The sequence below is a fragment of the Mesitornis unicolor genome, unplaced genomic scaffold (genome assembly GCF_000695765.1).
Source record: "Mesitornis unicolor isolate BGI_N332 unplaced genomic scaffold, ASM69576v1 scaffold32176, whole genome shotgun sequence".
Taxonomy (NCBI): Eukaryota; Metazoa; Chordata; class Aves; order Mesitornithiformes; family Mesitornithidae; genus Mesitornis; species Mesitornis unicolor.
Window position 1 is genome coordinate 1 of NW_010193725.1, and position 18,434 is coordinate 18,434.

The following is an 18,434-nucleotide window of genomic DNA, read 5'->3' on the forward strand; positions in this document are numbered from 1 at the left end:
GAGGGACACCGGCTCCGCTACAGCCGGTCCCTCGGCGGTGGCAGTGTTGCAACAGGCACTGGTTATAGAGGCGTCGCGTCCGTCCCGGCCGTGCCGCTCCCGCAGCGCTTCCTGCAGGCGGGGGGGGTCAGTCGGTGCCATATTGTCAGTGGCGCAGCGGCAGGATTTTCCCTGCCTCCTCGTACGCGGTCTGCCGCCTTTTCACTCACTGCATGTGAACTTGTTACCAGGAAAACCGGTGTTAAAAGTGTTCTGTTTTTTTTCCTTTCAGTAACTGGAATGAGTCCTTTGTCCCCGTATTTAAACTTGGACCCCAGGTATCTTGTACAGGTGAGAAGGCAGCTTTGTTTTTTTATTGTGTTGAACTCAATTCCATTGTTCGTGTGGTCATATGTGGAGACTTCAGAAGCCCTGTGGTGCTGTGCAGCGTATACTAAAGTCTCGAACTGATGAACAGTTGAAAGGAATGATATTTTCAGTGTTGTTCCTTAATAAAAGCCATGGCTTCTACAAGAAGAAAACCAGTTTTAATTTAGAGGGTAAGTAAGACTGCTGTGTCCATATAAGCCTGCTGCTGTTGAAAAGGGAGGTCTGCTTCCCTGCTTTTAGGCACACAGCTCAAGCACACCCTTGCACAAGTTCTGGCATTTGTCACACCCTCCACTGAGCCGCTTCAATCGGTAAGAGCAGCCAGAAGCTCTCCACTCCTTTGATGGGTTAGCTCTCTGTACTGTGATGAGTTTGATCAGTTTGCTTGATCTCTTTCACTAGAAGCAGTTGTAGCCAAGATTACAACACAACATTCCCATAGTGGTAGAAAACAGAGGATACGCCTAGCGTGATTTTCTTGTGGTGGTGTTGAGTGGTCAAAAAAATGCCAAGTGTTTTTTTATATCTCTCCCAAAAATACCTTCTAAAGTTGTCTTGTTTAGTTAGTACAGTATATCTGGGAACATGTTGATGTTAAAAATCAACAACTCTGTAACAGAGTTTTTGGAATAATGTGTATGCTAACAGATTATTTTAAAATAATCTTGCTTTAAAAGAAAAGGTCATAAATAATTTATAAAAATACCTATTGACGTAGCAATTCTCTATGCTTAGCACTAGCAAGTACATTGAAATGAAAGGGAATTCCTTTTAAATGTGAGAATATTTTTTTTCACATGAATAAGTTGCCCAGACAAGGTGTGGGGTCTCTCTCCGTGGACATGTGCAAAACCCGTGTACAGCCCTGATTAACCAGCACTACCTGACCCTGCTTTGAGACTAAATAGTCTCCACAGGTCTCTGGCAACCTTCACCTCTCTGTGATTCTAAAAATTCAAGGAAAAAAAAAGTAGCTGTTATTTTAAAATGCAGGAAATTATTAGCCTTTAAAATTGGTTTGTCTGTGAAGATGTGCTTGGAGGGCTGAGGGTCTCCTGTATTAAAGACCATCCATTTGCTTTCAGACTGCAGACAGAAAGTCAGCCTTAGTGTTGAGAATCTTACGTTTTGATCCTGGCTTTCCCGTAACAACGAATGCTACAGTGGTACTCAGGACTTTAAAAACCACTCTCTTTGTGGGTTTTAGTCCATTAATTCAGGCACAGACCAATGTGTTGTTGGCAAAGTGTTTGTTACCTTCAGGAGGTATCCGTTATACAATAACCTGCCAGCCTTTGTCACAAACCGAGAGGTTGGGCTTCCTAGGTGGTTGTCTCTATGGAAACATAGAGGTTATACACAGACAGCGATTGCTTCATCTTGACTTTTTCAACAATAGTGAAAACTGTAAGAAACTGCTAACAACACACTGCATTTCTCCAAATACCTTGTTACAGGGAAGGTAGAAACCATATTGTAAGTCCAGTTTATTAATAAAGTATTCACAATTTAGGAAAGCTGTATATTTTTTTCTGTATTGCTGTCCACGTTTAGTGCCAAGTGTGGACTAAGAAAACCCCTTAGAATACAATTACTTGAGCCTGCAGTTGTTGTGGTCATGTATCAGCTAAATGTTGGGGGTTACACCACTTAGATATACACAAGTCTATGGGATGAGTGTCAGGAGGAAGGAGCCAGGCTCTTCTCAGTGAAAGCCACTGACAGGACAAGGGGCAATGGGTGCAAACTGGAGCATAGGAGGTTCAACCTGAACATGAGGAAAAACTTTTTTACTGTGAGGGTGACAGAGCATGGCCCAGGCTGCCCAGAGAGGTTGTGGAGTCTCCTTCTCTGCAGACATTCAAAACCCGCCTGGCTGTGTTCCTGTGTGACCTGGTCTGGGTGATCCTGCTCTGGCAGGGGTTGGACTGGATGAGCTTTTGAGGTCCCTTCCAACTCCTAAGATTCTGTGATTCTGTGAATAATACTGTGGAAAGCACAGAAGCATAAAAAGAAACCTTTATCACCTTATCAACACGTGTGCATCTTGTCAGTGTCTTCTACTGAAAAAGTGCTTTGGGACACCTTATCTCTACACATGTGCTAGTTCTCAGCCCATTTCTCTAGCTTTTTAGATCAATCTGATTTAGGAGAACACAAGCCTGTCACTGTGAAAGATGTGCAACTGAAAAACTTCCAACCTCACATATTTCATGCCTGGTCGTCACTAGGTTTGGGTGTATTCCTAGTTTTTTCATGTCTTCAAAATAGGTCACTTATTTCAGTGCAAGGAAATACTTCTTTCAGTACAAAGGCAGTGTCAGAATAGCGAGAAACCAGAATGCATTACTGCATCAGGTCGCTCAGTGAGAAACGGCATAATCAGACCACTGGGATATTTTTAGAGGGCAGTGAGTCTTGTATTGCCTGCTGCAAGATATAGTAAATAAGCAAATAGTCATTAAAAAAAGAAACATACCAACGAGCCACAGAGTAGGAGTTCCTTGACTGCCGTATGTAATTTATGAAAAGTTAGAACAGCTAGAGGGGGAAAAAAAGCTCTCAGTTAATCTTTTTAAAGTTTTTCTCTTCGTTCTTATTAAAGTATACATGTAATATATTTCATCGCTGTGTTAGTGTAGACAGCTTTTCCAGAAACACTGGTTTAATCTGTTTGGGTTTTGGTTTTTTCTTTAGTTCATTGTTTGGATTAAAGTAAACAAAACAATGTGGCCTACATTTTGAAGCAGGTACACTTAGAAAATACAAAGGTGTATGTTTGTTTTCTCTTTCTCCAGGATACAGATGAGTTCATCTTGCCCACAGGAGCCAACAAAACTCGAGGCAGATTTGAGCTGGCCTTTTTTACCATTGGAGGATGTTGTATGACAGGTAGGCGGATGTGTTTTCCACTTTTCCCAGCTGTCCAGGTAACACCTAGGTACTGCGGTACTTGACAAGACTGTAAATGTCTTGTTCTGCAATCCAGTCTGACATAAACAGCTACTTGACTTCAAGCTGTACTTTGAAGTCTATTCTCATTGTTTTCTTCTAGTCTTGTTCTTTTTGTTCCTTTTCCTTAAAAAGCAATAACTGATGTTATGCTAACTAGGGGCAGCATTTGGTGCGCTGAATGGTTTGCGGCTTGGCTTGAAGGAGACGCAGAATATGGCATGGTCAAAACCTAGAAATGTACAGTAAGTGTTTAACCTCAAACAAAAGTACACCTTAGTGACAGAGCTTGTACAGAGTCAGGTCTGAATATGCTGCAGAAGTGAATCTGGTTTTGTCCTTTTAGTGGAGGCAAATGGGAGTCAGTGTTTGTCTTCATCAAGTTAGGAAATGTTTTTAGTTAAAATGATGTTCAATGTTTTCAGTTATAATGATGTTCAGTTCAAGTTTTCATCTAGTGACAGTTGGTATATCCTCTGACTTACCTTTAATATTTGAGAATAAATTACTACTTTGATATTTACTAGAAATCTACTTCAAAGTCAGGACAGTGTTTTTATATATTGAAGCATTCTCAGTAGAAGCACCATTTGGTTTGAGCTATTTTTTGCTGTGAGTTACCTGAGAGCAAGTTCTCTCTTCTTTTCCAAACTTTCCAAAAGCAGAAAGAGATTAAAATGCAGAGGCTGTGCCTGCCTGGATTTGCATTAAGGCTGACATGGGTGCTTGCTGCTGAGCAAGTGTTGCATGGTGGAAGATGTTCTGGATTAGTGTCCAAATGCCCGTGGCATTCCCATCTTTTCACCTCACCCAATTGTTTCAAAGAATGTAGTAAAGATAGGAACACTTTTTTTTCCTGCACTGTGCTTCTCCTCCTAGAATTAATTGGTACATTAGACATAATTATAAGAAAACTTAAGTCCCTGTGACGGAGACATAGGAAAGCAGAGGAGTGAAATAACTGAAGGAAACTATTTTCAGTCTCCCAGAATACTTTGGGAAACAGACATTTTAGAGGAGGAGTTTATTATTTCCCAGTTTATCCTAGAAAATAGACAGTTTATACTAGCTCTGCTCCTTTTAAAATAATTTCTATATTCTTCATCCTCTTCTTTACCATCTTTAGAATTAAAGATAGAGCCAAAGTATTCCCTGCTGTATTTATGACTTTTCCATAATGCTCTAGGTGAACAGAATTGTGTTGGTGCATTCAGAATGAGCCGAGGCAGACAGAAGCATGTTGTTAGGCGCAGAGTTTGGTGGGTCGAGCCCAGCAGGTGGCAGACAAGGCACACGTCGCTGTTAGTCCTTGCCCTTCAAGGGAAAAGGCCTGTTGAAGGTCCTCACCTTGAAACAGGGTATTAAGTACCATGTTTTCCTAATCAGATACAGGGAAGAGACTTGCCGAGCTAGATTTCCTTCAAATTTATCCTTAATGTACACAGATATTTTTTTTCTAATTAATTAGAATTTTTCTGGTAATTCCTTGTCATCAAATATTTCACAGTATGTCATGGTTTTTAAAATTAAGAATTTTCTCATCAGAATTAATGTAATGTTAACAAAGTGTGAGTGGGGGTTGTAATTAGGGGGAAGTTGTCAATACCCTACCCTCTTGGATTTTTTTTCTCTGGTTCCAAAGTGATGTTTTCCATTATTGTTTACTTCGTTACCTAACCATATTCAGTAATGGCCTCCTGATGAAAATTATTGTAAAGGAAAGGTAGTGGAAGAGGGACTCAAACCAGGAGAAACATATCGTGTGACACTTTCACCGCTTCACATGATAAACTAAGTTCCAGTGATAGTCAGCTGTCCAGAGCAGTGCTATGCCTGTGATAGTGTTACAGTGCTGGGAGATAAAGATCAGTCATTTCTCCTGGCTGCTGTTGTCACCCTTCTGGAGACAGCTGATGCCAGAAAGAAGTGGCATTGTGCTTCCCTGAGAGTGCACTAAAGATCTGCTTTTCCTCTTTAGTGCTAGTCTGGAAGCATACATACAGAAATGCTCCGGGTATTTCACCCGGTGTCAGGTGCTAAGTTTGACAGAGAGAAGTGCAGAAGACTGTCTCTTTTCTTTCTGACCTGCTTTGGTTCAGACTTGCTTTTATTACCCGCCCCATTTGGTCAAGCATCACCGTGCTCCCTGACACCCCGTATTGCTTGCACCTTCTAGAAGAGCACTCTGGCTTTCTGGGAGCTCTTTTACCCAGTTAAGTCAGCATAAGCATATCAGTCATTCTCAGTAGCTACCTGTGGTCACCATGTCAGGAACATTTATCTACTAGGGTTAGAAAGTCATTTGAAGGGAAGGGACTGGATTCTCGGTAAGGTTCAAGTTGTACATGAAAAGAGAGAGATTTTCTTAAGACTTGACAAAACTAAATGTTTGCCTTAAGTATTGCATGCATTACTGTAATAATACTTTATAATAATATTTTTAAATAATACATTAATATAACAATACTTTTCCTTAGTGTTTTGTTTCGAGTGGCTTTTGGTTCATTATTCCAGTTTCATTAATCAAATGTATAGTGTAAACACATCATGCCTACTATAATAAACACTACCTCAAGGTAAACAGAGAACTGGAAGTTTTAATACCTTTTTAACTCCTTTATAGAATTCTAAATATGGTGACAAGGCAAGGAGCATTATGGGCTAACACTCTGGGATCTCTGGGTAAGTGAATTAGTTATTTTGTAAGAAAACCAATTTAGATGTGACTGAAGAGAAAATGTATTCTCTAAATTTTCATTATGAAATCCATCAGGAAAACCTGGAGTTGTTTGGGGGTTTGTTTGGTTTTTTTCCTTTGGAACATGAGGGCATTTCAGTAGACATCAAAAATGAAATTAAAGGCTGAAATAGGATTTAAAGCATAAGTAGCCAAAAGGCTGTAATTAGACACCAAGTTTTTTAGTATATTACAAACATGAGCTCTAGCAATGGAACAACAGGAATAACTGAAAATTATTGGTAATACTTACTTGTTAATAAATTCCAATTAATTCAAAATTCATAATTGAATCCTTCTGAAATAACTGATAACCTAAGAAGAAACTCAGGGCCGTGTGAGCAACAGCCTGATGTCTGTGTCCCGTTAAAAAAGCAATCAACAAAATGTTTATCTGTAGAAGAGCTCTTGTAGTGACTACGAAGATTTATCCTTTTTTGATGGTAGCTTAGCTAGAAAAACCGCATACTTTAAATCTAAACATTGCAAGAGCAAATGGTGCTCAGTTACTTTGAGAGAAATCCAAAACTGATGAAATTATTTTGAAGATTAATGGTGGAACTCATTGCCCCACAAAGTGGTAATAGAAGAGAAGTTAGCAATATTTAAATCTTGTATACATCTTGTGTAACCCAGTCTACGTATATTTGAATTTTGAAAAAGACATCAGAGCATAGGCTAAGTTGCATTTACTGCATTTTGTTTCAGTCTTATTTCTGAAGAGTAGATTAGTTTGCCATTTAACTCAGACATCAGCTTTTGAGGCATAATATAGAGACCATGGTCAGAGATGGGGTTCTGAACTACAGTGAGAACAGCACTTTTCATGAGAGATGCGTATTTCCTGGTGAGTTTTATGGTGGGATGGTTTTTTGGGGTTGTTTCTTCTTTTAAATTTATTTTCTATTTCAAGTCTCGTCAAAACATGTCTGAAAACTGAGATGCAGGTACACTCCAGTTCAGGGTTCCAGGTTAAGTGATACATTAACAGGTTTTTGCAGCTGTGTTTGAAGAAAGATTACTCAAGAAAATGTTTGTGCAGTTCAGTAATAAATTGTTTTCTTATGAAGTGTGACCTCCCAAGTCACAGAGTTACGCAGGATTTAATATTTTGGGATTTGGTATAGCTCTGTCCTGTCCTAGCTACCAGAGAAGTTCCTTTCAAGGAGCGGAAGTATTTTTGCATCTTATTTCACTTGTCCAGCATTTCTGTACCTCAAAGATAACTTCTGTCACTGCTGACAATTTTTGTCAGTCTGTTCCTGAACAGAGGTAGCAATATCTGTGTTAAACTATCTTATAAAATGTTGAAAGCAGCTTTTCCTTCCCCTCGTTGTTAGTATTGTGTGCTTCTAAGACAAGGTAAAATACCAGTGCCTGTGCTGAGTGGAGAAAGATGCTCCTGTTCGACTCACATCAATGCGGCTGCTTATGAAGGATTTACATGCTTTTTAGTAGAAGTAAAGATTTCAAACTCTTGGAGGACAAGGGACGAATTCAAGTGACATGGTGTCTTTATAACTTCAAAATGATGACACACTCTACTGTTCTTTGTCAGCATGAAATTTGGTTGTGTCATGAGGGGTGAGGGCAAGGGTGCCTTCTGCCTTCGTCAGAATGCATAGATTATCCAGGCATCTGTACTGAAAGCCCATGCACGTCTCTTTCTAATCCTTTCTGCCGCAGTCGCCCACACTCCCAAAGCGAAAGGCCCTTCAGGGACACAGTTATCATATGCAGGCAGAGGTGAAGCAGCTGTAAATGTCAAATCCCAAGCACTCTAACAGTCACTTATGAGGGAATTGTAGCCCATTGTACTCCAGCCCTTGATAACATGGTCTAAATGCTGCACTTAACTTGCATTTCATCTCAGTCACACGTGGGCAATAATTTTCTCTGCTACCTAGAAAGTGTTACTGAGTTTAGTTTCATGCCATCCACAGAAGACAGGATAAAGCCTGCCAGTACAAAGTTAAGCCCTCAAAAGCTTTTTATATTTGAACTAGTGAAATGGGTTTAAACTTCAGTCAGTGTTATACATCACAGATTTATCGTGTCTCGAGGTAGTACTAGATGTCATGAAGAATGCTACTTTATAAACTTTACAACCAAATTATAGCTAGACAAGAATTATCTGTAAAATAGAAATAGGTCTGGGAAAAACCAGCAGAGACAGGATTTGGCAGAGGATTTCCCCCTGCTTTAAAATAAACGGGAAACCTGTGCTTTGGAAGCATAGTCTAAATAGTTACACTGAGCCTGAATTCTGACCCTCAGAGAATGGGAGTTTTAACTTGAATTTTAATGTTTTTCTTTTCCAGCTCTACTTTACAGTGCGTTTGGAGTTATCATTGAAAAAACACGAGGTGCAGAAGATGACCTGAACACCATAGCTGCTGGAACCTTGACAGGAATGCTATACAAAAGCACTGGTAGAGTAGCGAAATGTTTCTAGTTTTCCTCTTCTTGTGCTTTATCCTAGTTATTCTCATTACTTCTACTAAATGCTGTCCTGCTCTGAAAATTGGCAGTGTAAAAAATGGTACACAAGGAACATAGAACTAGAATGTAGGTTTTTTGCAGCTCCAGGTACTATCCCATGAATCTCTTGTAGTAATTTTCATCTTGATGCAGTCAAGCTGTGTTCTATATATTCCTCCCCCTACCCACCCTTTTCACTTTGGAAGGTAGGTCCCATTTGCCTGCATCCACTCGTAAACTTGAGAAACTCTCGGGTTTATTCCTGCTATACCTGAAAAACGTGGCTAACAATGAGCTGGGTTTGAATTTTATATAATCTAACTAAATCTGAGTAAACAACTGAGTGTTTATTCAGTGTGTAACAGACATAATTTGTCTCTCATGATTATTGTTGGTCCTGTGCAAGTGGGAAAGAATCCAGTTTAATTCAGCTGGCTTTTTTTTTCTTAATGCAAGTTTTCCTTAAGTAGTCTTAGCTGTTTGAAAAACAATATGTGGGTTAGGGAATATTGCAGTAATAGGTCTCAGTTATCTGCTAGATGCAATGCAGTCAAGTGTCTTTTTTCAGCTAATTGAAATACTTTTTTTAATCCAAAAATGAAAAAGCGTAAATTGATGCTGTCTGCTTCTGAAGTTAAGCAATAAAAACTAGAAATATTAAAATGAGATTACCTTCTCTAAGCCTAAATGAAACAGTGGTATTCATGCAGTACTAAGAAACTAATACATTTACAAAGTTACTACTTGGCTGTTTTTGAAACTGTTGTCTTGTGGTAGGACTCCAGTCTTTGCATAGTGGTCAAAACCAACAATGTTATTTGAGAACAGCATGGATTTAAGGTTCGTTTGCTGATGCATACTGAATTGTTTGCAGAAGAGAGGGTCTGAGCTTCATCAGCAAAATGCCTGTTAACACATATTCCAAGCTCAACAGTTGGAGGGATCATCTTTTTTAAAAGACTGCTGGGAACAAAGTATAAGTTTTAAGTACCTCAAGAAAGGTTTGGCTATATAATTCACTGACATTATTACAGATATCACTTAGATTATTACTAAAATTATCTCCTCAGTAAAATACAATTAACCTATGTACTTTTGTATCTCTAACTGAGCCTCAGTGTCTTAGAAGTGTTTCTGAAGGCCCCCTTTATTCATGGGGCTAAACAGTTTGAGAAGTCTTATTTTCCTGTTGGCCTAGACCAGTTGAAACCAGAAATAATTGTCTTAAGCAGCCTTCATAAATACTGGCTTGTGCACTTTACCTTGCAAGAGCATGTAGCTCTCTTGTAATCAACTCCTTATTTGGGATTTCATGACTGATTTGCCAGATCGTTAACAACAGCTGGATAGGGCAGCAGTACAGAAGCCTAACATTTTCTATAGGAAATTATAATTAAGGAGGAGAACTGCCATCTCACACTCCGGCAGAAGCTTCCCCTTTCCCTTCCAGAAGCATAGAGCTGACATTATGTGTAATGTGGTTTTTTTTGGCACGGTGCAGCCGTGGATAATTACTCCAGTCACATGCACAGTCATCTGAGGCTACAAAGAAACTCCTCACCAGCGCACAGCGGGACTTTTGTTTTATAACATGAGATCTACTGAGCTAATAGTAGCACTGATAAAGGTGAATTTAGTGAATCAGTCTGTACTCATTGCAGCATGCTGTTTCAGGTATGTGTCATGCACATGAACTGTAGTGCACAGAAGCTCAAAAGAAATACATTTTTCACCTTATACAGGAAATTTGAGTGGCACAGTAGACCTTAGAGGTCAAGGTTTAGTTCTGGAAGTGAAAAAGATGATATTCATATCTGTTTTCCTTTTATTCTTTGATGCTCTGTCCCTCTTGTTGCTTCTCCCATGCTTCCTTTCTTGTCATCTTACACCCAAATGCCCTTCCTAATTCTGTATGGTAAAGCTTCTCTCTGAGTTACGCCTTTACCCAGCATCAATATGTATTTACAAAAAAATCTTGAGTATTTTAGCCATATACAAATGATCAGTTCACACCTGTGACAGGTATCAAGATTGTAATAGTTTCCTGTGTTACACTGAATGCCATGTTGTGTTGGCATTAAAAAAGGAAAATCTGAAAGCCACTGGGGACATTTCTGTTATAAATGCCCCATATTTTAGCATCGTCTGGAAGCTCCCACAAACACGCCATGGTAAAATCAAGGCTGTTCTGTAATCCACAGTGGCTTGAGACAGAGTTGGAGGCAGTGCTGTTCATACACTCCCAATTTCCTGCTTCCATCATTCCTGTTTTGTAAAGAGATCAGGAACATATTTAAGAAGAAACTGCGTAAAGCGTGGCAGGATTTTTACTATGACTTTCTGGTTCACGTTTAAACATAGCACTGATGGAGGAATCACATCAGCAACCCTGAGGCACTGAAAAATACTCTTGAGTACTCTTCAAAGCCTAGACTGAATTTCTGAAACAAATTCTTAAGCCTTTGCTGAAAGGGATGAGTGGACAGGGACAAAAAATATTAGGAAGACTTTTTGAAGGCAAGATTTGTTGCCCCAAACTGGTCCCGGTTTTCATGATATGTCCTTTGTGGAGGTGTTAGTCATTACCACAATGTCAAACAAAAAGGGCTTTTCAAAATACCCACATTCAGAAGCCTTTGGGTTGTGAGCGGTTTTGTGCAAGGCTACTTAACACACAGCTGTGTGAGAGAAGATGAAAAAGTTTGCAGATGAGGTCTGTGGAAGTTCAGCCCTCTCAGTTCACTGGAAGTGGCACAATCACTGAGAGATCCCCAGTGTCTGACTGAAGCAGTTAAGTCCCCAAGACTTCTGATGGTCCTTGGAGAGAGTCAGACACCGACAACTTGATGTTACACACCAAGTGTCAGCTGGAGCCAGTCTGTGTGTTCTGTATGGCTCGGGTTAACAGATGTTGAACTGAGTGTGAAAGTTAAACTGATTTGAGGAGCTTTGAAACAGCTTACTAGTTGATCGCTTTGACCACAGTGCTCTCTAGTTTTCACATTTGTTTGAAATAAATTTAATTATAGGATTACTTATTAGATCTTAGACCAAATGTGAGTACAGTGTTAACTTGTTACACTAGACTTGCAACTCTGTGGAAGCTGCATTTTGAGCTCACAACTTAAACTGCATGTTCTGGGTACAAGTTGAGTGACAGATGAAAGAAATCCCTTTGTGTTCCTTTGCCAGTGGCACGCACAGTAGAAATGTTGCAACCTAGGCAATCCTATGAGTTTTGCTAAAAGGGAGCCTGATATCTTAAGTCCATGAGGGTGGCTTTTCCATCTAATAAGATACTATTCTTTGTTCCTCAACTTCAAGCAAAGGCAGAAATTGAGATCTGTTACGCCAAGTTTTTTCTGATAAATGTCGCTAAGCACAAATACTGACATATCTTAAAACAAGTGTTCAGCCCCCTTGCATGCGCTTCAGAACTATTTTCTAAATCAAGCCTCATTAGTTTGTTTTCTCATAGTTGTGTTAGTCTCTGAAAGTAGCAAAAAGCAAGAAGCTGATTGTCACTGTGCCTCATGTCACTGTGGTTCGTCATCACGTCACGAAGGTCCAGCTGCCCAAGGATCTTACACTCCTCCGGCATGCACCGCTCCGGAGAAAGATACTGAGCTGGGTGGGACTTTGGTCTGACCCAGCGTGACAGCCGTGAGTTTCTCATTGAAATTCCTGACAGAGGCTTCAGTAAGCAAAAAAGTTAAATAACCTTTGCCTCTTATCTGAGGGTTACGCAGGTTGTAGATGTTCTTTTTCTTAGATAATTTTTTTCCACTCTTGAGGTTAGGGAAAACAGGGCAGTTTTGTCCTGACAATTTTGTTTGCACAAACAAAGTTATTCTGTTTACTGTACTTCTGTGCAGTATGAACCCGGTGCTAGATAGAACGGCTCATGCCTTTTGCACAACAGACGTTACACAATTTGGTATAAGATGGTTTGCATCTGAAGAGAAGGGATTTGAATTACAGCAACAGCTGAAAGGAATAGATGTCACTTTAGGAACTCTGAACACAACCTTGAAAAGTCAATGCATTACGAATTATTTAAGGACTATATCTTTTATTGCTAGCAGTAAAGCCTAGCCAGAGCTAAAGATCACTTTTGTGACATTTGGTGGGTAGGAGTTCAGAGCAGTTGTGTTAGCTAATGAAAGCCTCCTCCCTTTGGGATCAATCTGTGTTCTTCTTTGGGCCAGGCAGGGGTTTTTTCTCGCTTCTGTTTTGTGGGAAGAGTGAAAGAAGATTTTTTCAGACTGCTGCAGGTATGGCCCTGGGACATTGAATTTTCTGCCTCATTTGCAGAGAAGCAAGTAAAATAATTTTCTTCTGAACTTGAAGTTCAGAGCTGTCAGACCCTTTGCAAATTAAAAACCGCTGTTAAAACCTGCTTTTAAAACAGCAGGTTTATAGGACTGCTAATCAGGTGGTGGTTAGTGAACAGATTTTGTTTCAGATCTGAAATAAGGAAGAGAGAAGGGCAAACTACAAACAGGCGCTACAAGTAACCGCTTGTTGAGGCTTGCTTTGTTACTTGAGAGCTGATGTCTCAGAATGTGCATGGCCACTGAAGGCAGTGCTGCCTTCTGCCCAGCTCCACTGAACAGAACAGGGAACTCAGTCCTCAGTGCTGCAGGGGTTCGCACCGTTTGCAGCAGCTGAAGCAGTCTGCTGTCCGTCAGGTGCTGCTGCTTTTGCTCACTGAGAAAACAGGAGTTTTATTAATGTTCACAAAGTAATTTTAACAGCTTTAATACTTCTAAACTTGTAAATTAAGCTACAGATTCTTTCTTTTCCAACTTAGCCTTCACACCACAGTAACTACAGGAAGTTTTTCCTGTTTCAAGCTTTGTTGTTTCTGTATTTTACCTGCAGTATTGTCTTGGCTGCAGCAGCACGAACGTGGGACGTGCTTTTCTGGAATGTATCTTTTTTCCAAAAGGATGTTTATAGTTTTCTGAGTAATTTTTGTACCTACAGATTTTGCCCACTGTTACAAGTTTTCATAAAATTACCCCCATGGAGCAGCAGTAAGAAACTCTTTGAATTTTCTATTGACATAGGACCACCCACAGACGTTCAAACAAACGTCTGCCTGATGATTCAGAGGGTCTGGTCAGCTGCCCCTGTGCTTGATCCTGGAGCAAAACTGAGGTTGCCTTACACATTTGAAAAGTCAAGCCCTTTCAACTGTTTTACATTATTTTTGCTCCTGGAAGCCCTGAAGGAAGACAGACTGCTTGCATTCTGAATATCTGGGGGAGAGAGATTGGAATACAGCAAACCAACTACAACTTCAATATTACACCTCTTTTGTTTGGAATAAACATGTGGCTCTGCGTTTTCAGTTAAGGTATTTCTGATGTTTGCTGTTGGGAAGTTCTTGCTTTAAACATCCCAGGAACTGTCCCAGGATACTGGAGTAACACATTCTGAAAAGAGGGACAGTAAGATCCTAAATGGAAGAGTCCTAAATGGAAAATAATGGGTTTAACTACTGTACAAGTCAAGTTCAGTGTTAGAGCATCGTGCCATGAAGATATGCAAAAAATAATATAAAAATACTCTAATGTTAGGTTTCAGAGTACACTGTGCAATGACACACATTTCCAATGAATAGAAGAGGGACAATATCTATGGTGAAAGGGTGCAGCAGCTAGAACTAAATTCTTATTTAGAGAGCATCAGATGTAGCTTTGGAAACCCATAGCAGTTCTCAACTATTGTGCAAGTTCCCTGATCTCAGAATACCTGCTTTCAGAAACGCCTGTCAGCTGGAACTTAAAACTTTATAACTTCAAGTTATCTTAGTCAGACATGCAAGATTAGAGGCTTCTGGCAAGGTTTGTCAAGGCAGTCGTGGTATCGGAGGCTGCAGAGGAGGGGTGGGAGCATGTTCTATCACACAGACACAGCTGGGATGGGAGTGGAGAACTTTGTACCTTTTTTTTAACAAGGTAATCTTCTCAGAGGGGTAAACGTTTCCTGCCCAGCAAGTGGGCTGCGTTCTGCAGTGTGTTACTGTGTGAAGTTTGCCCCAGAGCTGGATGTATTTATTGAAATGCAAACCCAACTGGTTAGGGAAAGGAAGGCTTTTTCTCTCCGTTTTTTTGTAAGGACTGTGGATAGTTCAGAAACCAGGTGCAACAGCTACAAAATAAATTACTAGTAAAATTTTGGAGCAGAGGTCTAGGGAACCTGTTAAGAAACATTTTGTAGATGTCTTCTTCTTGGATTTTTTTGCACCTGTGCCAACCGCACAAGTTTAGTTCCCATTTGTGAAACAGACTTCTGCTGAAACGCCTCCTTCAGCAAAGTCCAGGGGACCAGGGTTGTCTGCAGACTGCTTTGGGCCTGCTGGCTGACACTTTGTAAGTGGATTCAGAGCTGCCATCCTCACCTGACTGACCTCAGCACGTCAAAATGCTCCCATTTTTTGTGTTAGGTGCAGTGTGTCTTAGCACTGTGCCCAAGTCCACCACAGATGCTAGAAAGTGGCTCGTCTGTCCATATTAAAGAAGATACCTTTCTTGTACTGTCCTGACTGCACAGAATCCAGAACCAGGCTTGATCAGCCTTCAACCTACGTTTCTTCCATAGGAGGACTAGGATTTTGAGGAGAAAGGAGAGGAATTGAACTTGGAGACTGAGGGAAGAGTCTATGAGAACAGTCCTAGCTCTGTACTGCGCTGTGTTCTGTGAGGATGTTCCGGGTTCTGTGCATTTCCCTGTACCCCAGAATGGTGAGGAGCCTTCCTTGGGGTCGTCTTCTGTGAGCAATTGCTTCCTAATGTGAACAGCAGAAAAGCAGGCTCTAATGTTTTATTCATTTTTCCCAAAAGTAACGAGGAGTTGGTATTTTTACAGACTATCTCAAATATTGGTTTTGCACAAAGTGTCCTTTAAATTTCACCTGTGGCTTTTTGCCAGAAGCTGCTCACACATGGTTAGTTCTGTGTACCCAGCTGCAACCCCTTCATGTGAAAAGCTTTTTGTGCAACCTACTCAGGATGAATTATCAAACATAGAAGTCTACATTCGCATTCCTAAATCCTGATTTAGACACATAAAGGCATAGGCAGTGTGGCTTTCCCTAGAGCTGTTGAGTTCTCGACAGTGAACTCAAACTCACGTCCAAAAAAAACTATTGAATCATCACAGCTAGCCTGGCAATAAAATTTCTAGAAACTCTGGCTCCAGTACCAAGTCCAGCTTCTGCTGTCACTTCTGCACCTTCTCGGTTTCATTACGTGCCAGCCAGTGTGGGTGCCATTGAAGTCTGTTTGATCTTGCAGTACAAGTAATGCCATCTCGGTCTGGCTGATACCAACAGCTCCTTGCCCCATTACAAGCCTAAATGCAATTCTATGAGACAGCTTTATGACCCATAATAGAAAAAAAAATAAAATATCACTGATTACTGAGGTGCATTTCCTTTGAAGTTTGAGGAACCTGAATTCCACTGTCAGTTTTACCAAGAAAGTAAGCAAAAACTGGCCGTGTTCTGTATACTGTGCACATTGTGTTCTTGCTTCAGCTGGGATTGATGAACATTGCAGAATCAAACTCAGGGAAGATTTCCTGGTGTTGGGGGTCACACTCTCAGGTGTTCCTGTGCATTTATGGTGCATTCTGGGAGGTTTACCGGGGCACTTTGTGCCTCTGAGGCGTAGAAACACTCTGGTGTTCAGTAAAAGCAGCAGAGGTCCCTACTCCTGCCCCTGTTCACCACAACCCTCACATGGTGGAATGGAGCTGTGATGCTGCCTGACACCCAGCTCCAGCCAGGTGTGCTGGCTGCCAGTAGGAGCCAGACTTGCCCTGTGTTTTCACCTTGACAACCTGCAGAACATACAGGTCTTGAATGAGAAGTTAAAAAAAAAATCACCTCTGTGACTCAGTTTTTTGCCATTGCAAAATTATAATTTTGAAGATTCCAATATGTAAGAGTAAATTCTTCCCAGTTGGTCCCTTTCATCTACTTTTCAGTTATTTTTTTTTCAAAAGTCTAAAGACACAGAAGTTCTGCGTGATGACCCTCGTGGATCTCTGGTGCCCAAGGTCCCTATCAGCTGCTGTTGTGTTCACTTATTTCCCTCCTGCCCTTTCTCCTCCCCCCCAGACTTCATTACCATAACTGACAAACATCATTATTATTCCTTTTCCAAAATCCTAAACAGAGTTCTTAAAGCAGGAAGGGATCGTATCAGTCCATAAACGCCTGGGTTGAGGACAGCTGCAATAGATAGAGTAGGACTTGGGAAAAGCCATCTTGACTTCGAGTGTTCTGTAGTGGTTCACTCAGTTACGGATTTTAACTTCTCAGAAGTAGTTCGAGAGGGAGTCGTACCAGCACAATTGGTGTCAGGATCAGGAATGACCTTTCTCGAGCCTGGCAGCAGGTTCGAGATGGGGTAGAATTAGTACAAGTACCTTTCTGGAAAGTTATGAAAAAAAACCAAACTGTGTTTCCTTAAGATACCTCTGAATTTGAACAGCTTCTTCAAAGTTGCTGTAGCTGACCATTTCCTTGGATGTAACTTGAATGGGTTTCAATCTGTTTCTCTTTTCCAGGTGGACTGCGTGGGATAGCACGAGGTGGTATTGCAGGTCTGACGCTCACTGGCCTCTATGCTCTTTATAACAACTGGGAGCACATGAAGAACTCCATATCCCGGCAGTCTCTCTGAGCAGGACAGCCAGCGCTGGACAGAGGACGCGCCTGCACAGTCACCAATCCAATCACTTGCGAGATCTGTCTGGTGCCCCTTCCTCTTTTATTTACAATTAGTGTGAAACTGAAAAAAGCTATGCTGGGAGGAACTTTTTGACAGCATGTAGCTGGACTGGCCCTTTCCTTCATGCCAGCCGGTCACTGGAGAGGCAGCAATACTTGTTGGACCTGCAGGTGAGCAGAGTGGCCGCCGAGGTAGGATGTCCCCAGCACGCTCATCAGCTAGCTCAGGGCCAGAGCTGCAAGGCTTGCCCAAGTCCCATAGCTGTACCTGCTGTGCTGCCAGGTCTGTTCACTTGTGTGTACCACGATAGTGCTGCGTAATAAAGTCTGTGTCCACAGGGCTTTCTCTGCAGTCTGTCAACCTGCACCAGGCGGCCAGAGCCTGAACGGGCACAGGGCAAGCTGTAAAAAGGGACATCGTCATCAATAAAAAGGGTGGTACTTCTGCAGTGCCTTTCTGTGCTTTGCTGTTCCTACTGCTGATAAGACACAAATGCACCGCATCCAGTGACTGCTGTTTACAGCTCTGTTTTGAAGGTCTGATGTGATAAACTCCTGGGGGAGTCGGTGGGTGCAGGGAGGTGAACCAGCAGGCTGATGGTCTGGTGTGAGGTGATGGTGAGGCTCACAGGGGCTGACTCCACTCCCTTACTTGCTCTAATAAATAAGGAACTGGTTGTTTCTGGGTGAGGTACAGCTGCTGTGGCAGAACAGCCACCGCTGAATTATCAAAACACTTGGGTGCTCCAGGATCTCAGAATTTGTTGAGCCAACAGTGAGAAACCAAGCAGTATAAATACGCCTCTCATTCCCCATTACAGGATTTCTAATTAGTGATGAGTTTTTTTCCCCCAAGTAGTGTTTGTAGGTTGTTGGCAGAACAAATTGATGTGATGAACCTACACCTTCCCCAGTGTTAATTAAATGATGTACCCAGCATTATTTGCAGATTAAACAGCAAGTTGTGAATTAGTTCAGTAATCACAGTTACTGTACCATGGCTCATTCTTTCAGTTTTTAAAGTCTGTAAATAATTAAACAGGTCTGAGACCACGTGAAGGCAGAGCAAGGGAGAACAAGAAACTTGCTTCTCAGCAGACAACTTAATGCAAACCAAGAGTTCAGTTTGCTGGAATTGTCCCTGTTGGA

At 41.2% G+C, this 18,434-nt stretch overlaps 1 protein-coding gene across 1 annotated transcript; it reads left to right on the forward strand.

Annotated features, from left to right (window-relative positions):
* Window positions 1-276: 276 nt before the first annotated feature.
* On the forward strand, window positions 277-17,667 carry TIMM23 (translocase of inner mitochondrial membrane 23 homolog (yeast)). Its single transcript, XM_010187554.1, has 6 exons — window positions 277-330; window positions 3,168-3,261; window positions 3,482-3,566; window positions 5,945-6,003; window positions 8,380-8,490; window positions 17,123-17,667. Exons 1-6 carry the CDS (start codon window positions 280-282, stop codon window positions 17,236-17,238), a joined length of 516 nt encoding a protein of 171 aa, XP_010185856.1. The 5' UTR covers window positions 277-279; the 3' UTR covers window positions 17,239-17,667.
* Window positions 17,668-18,434: the final 767 nt, after the last annotated feature.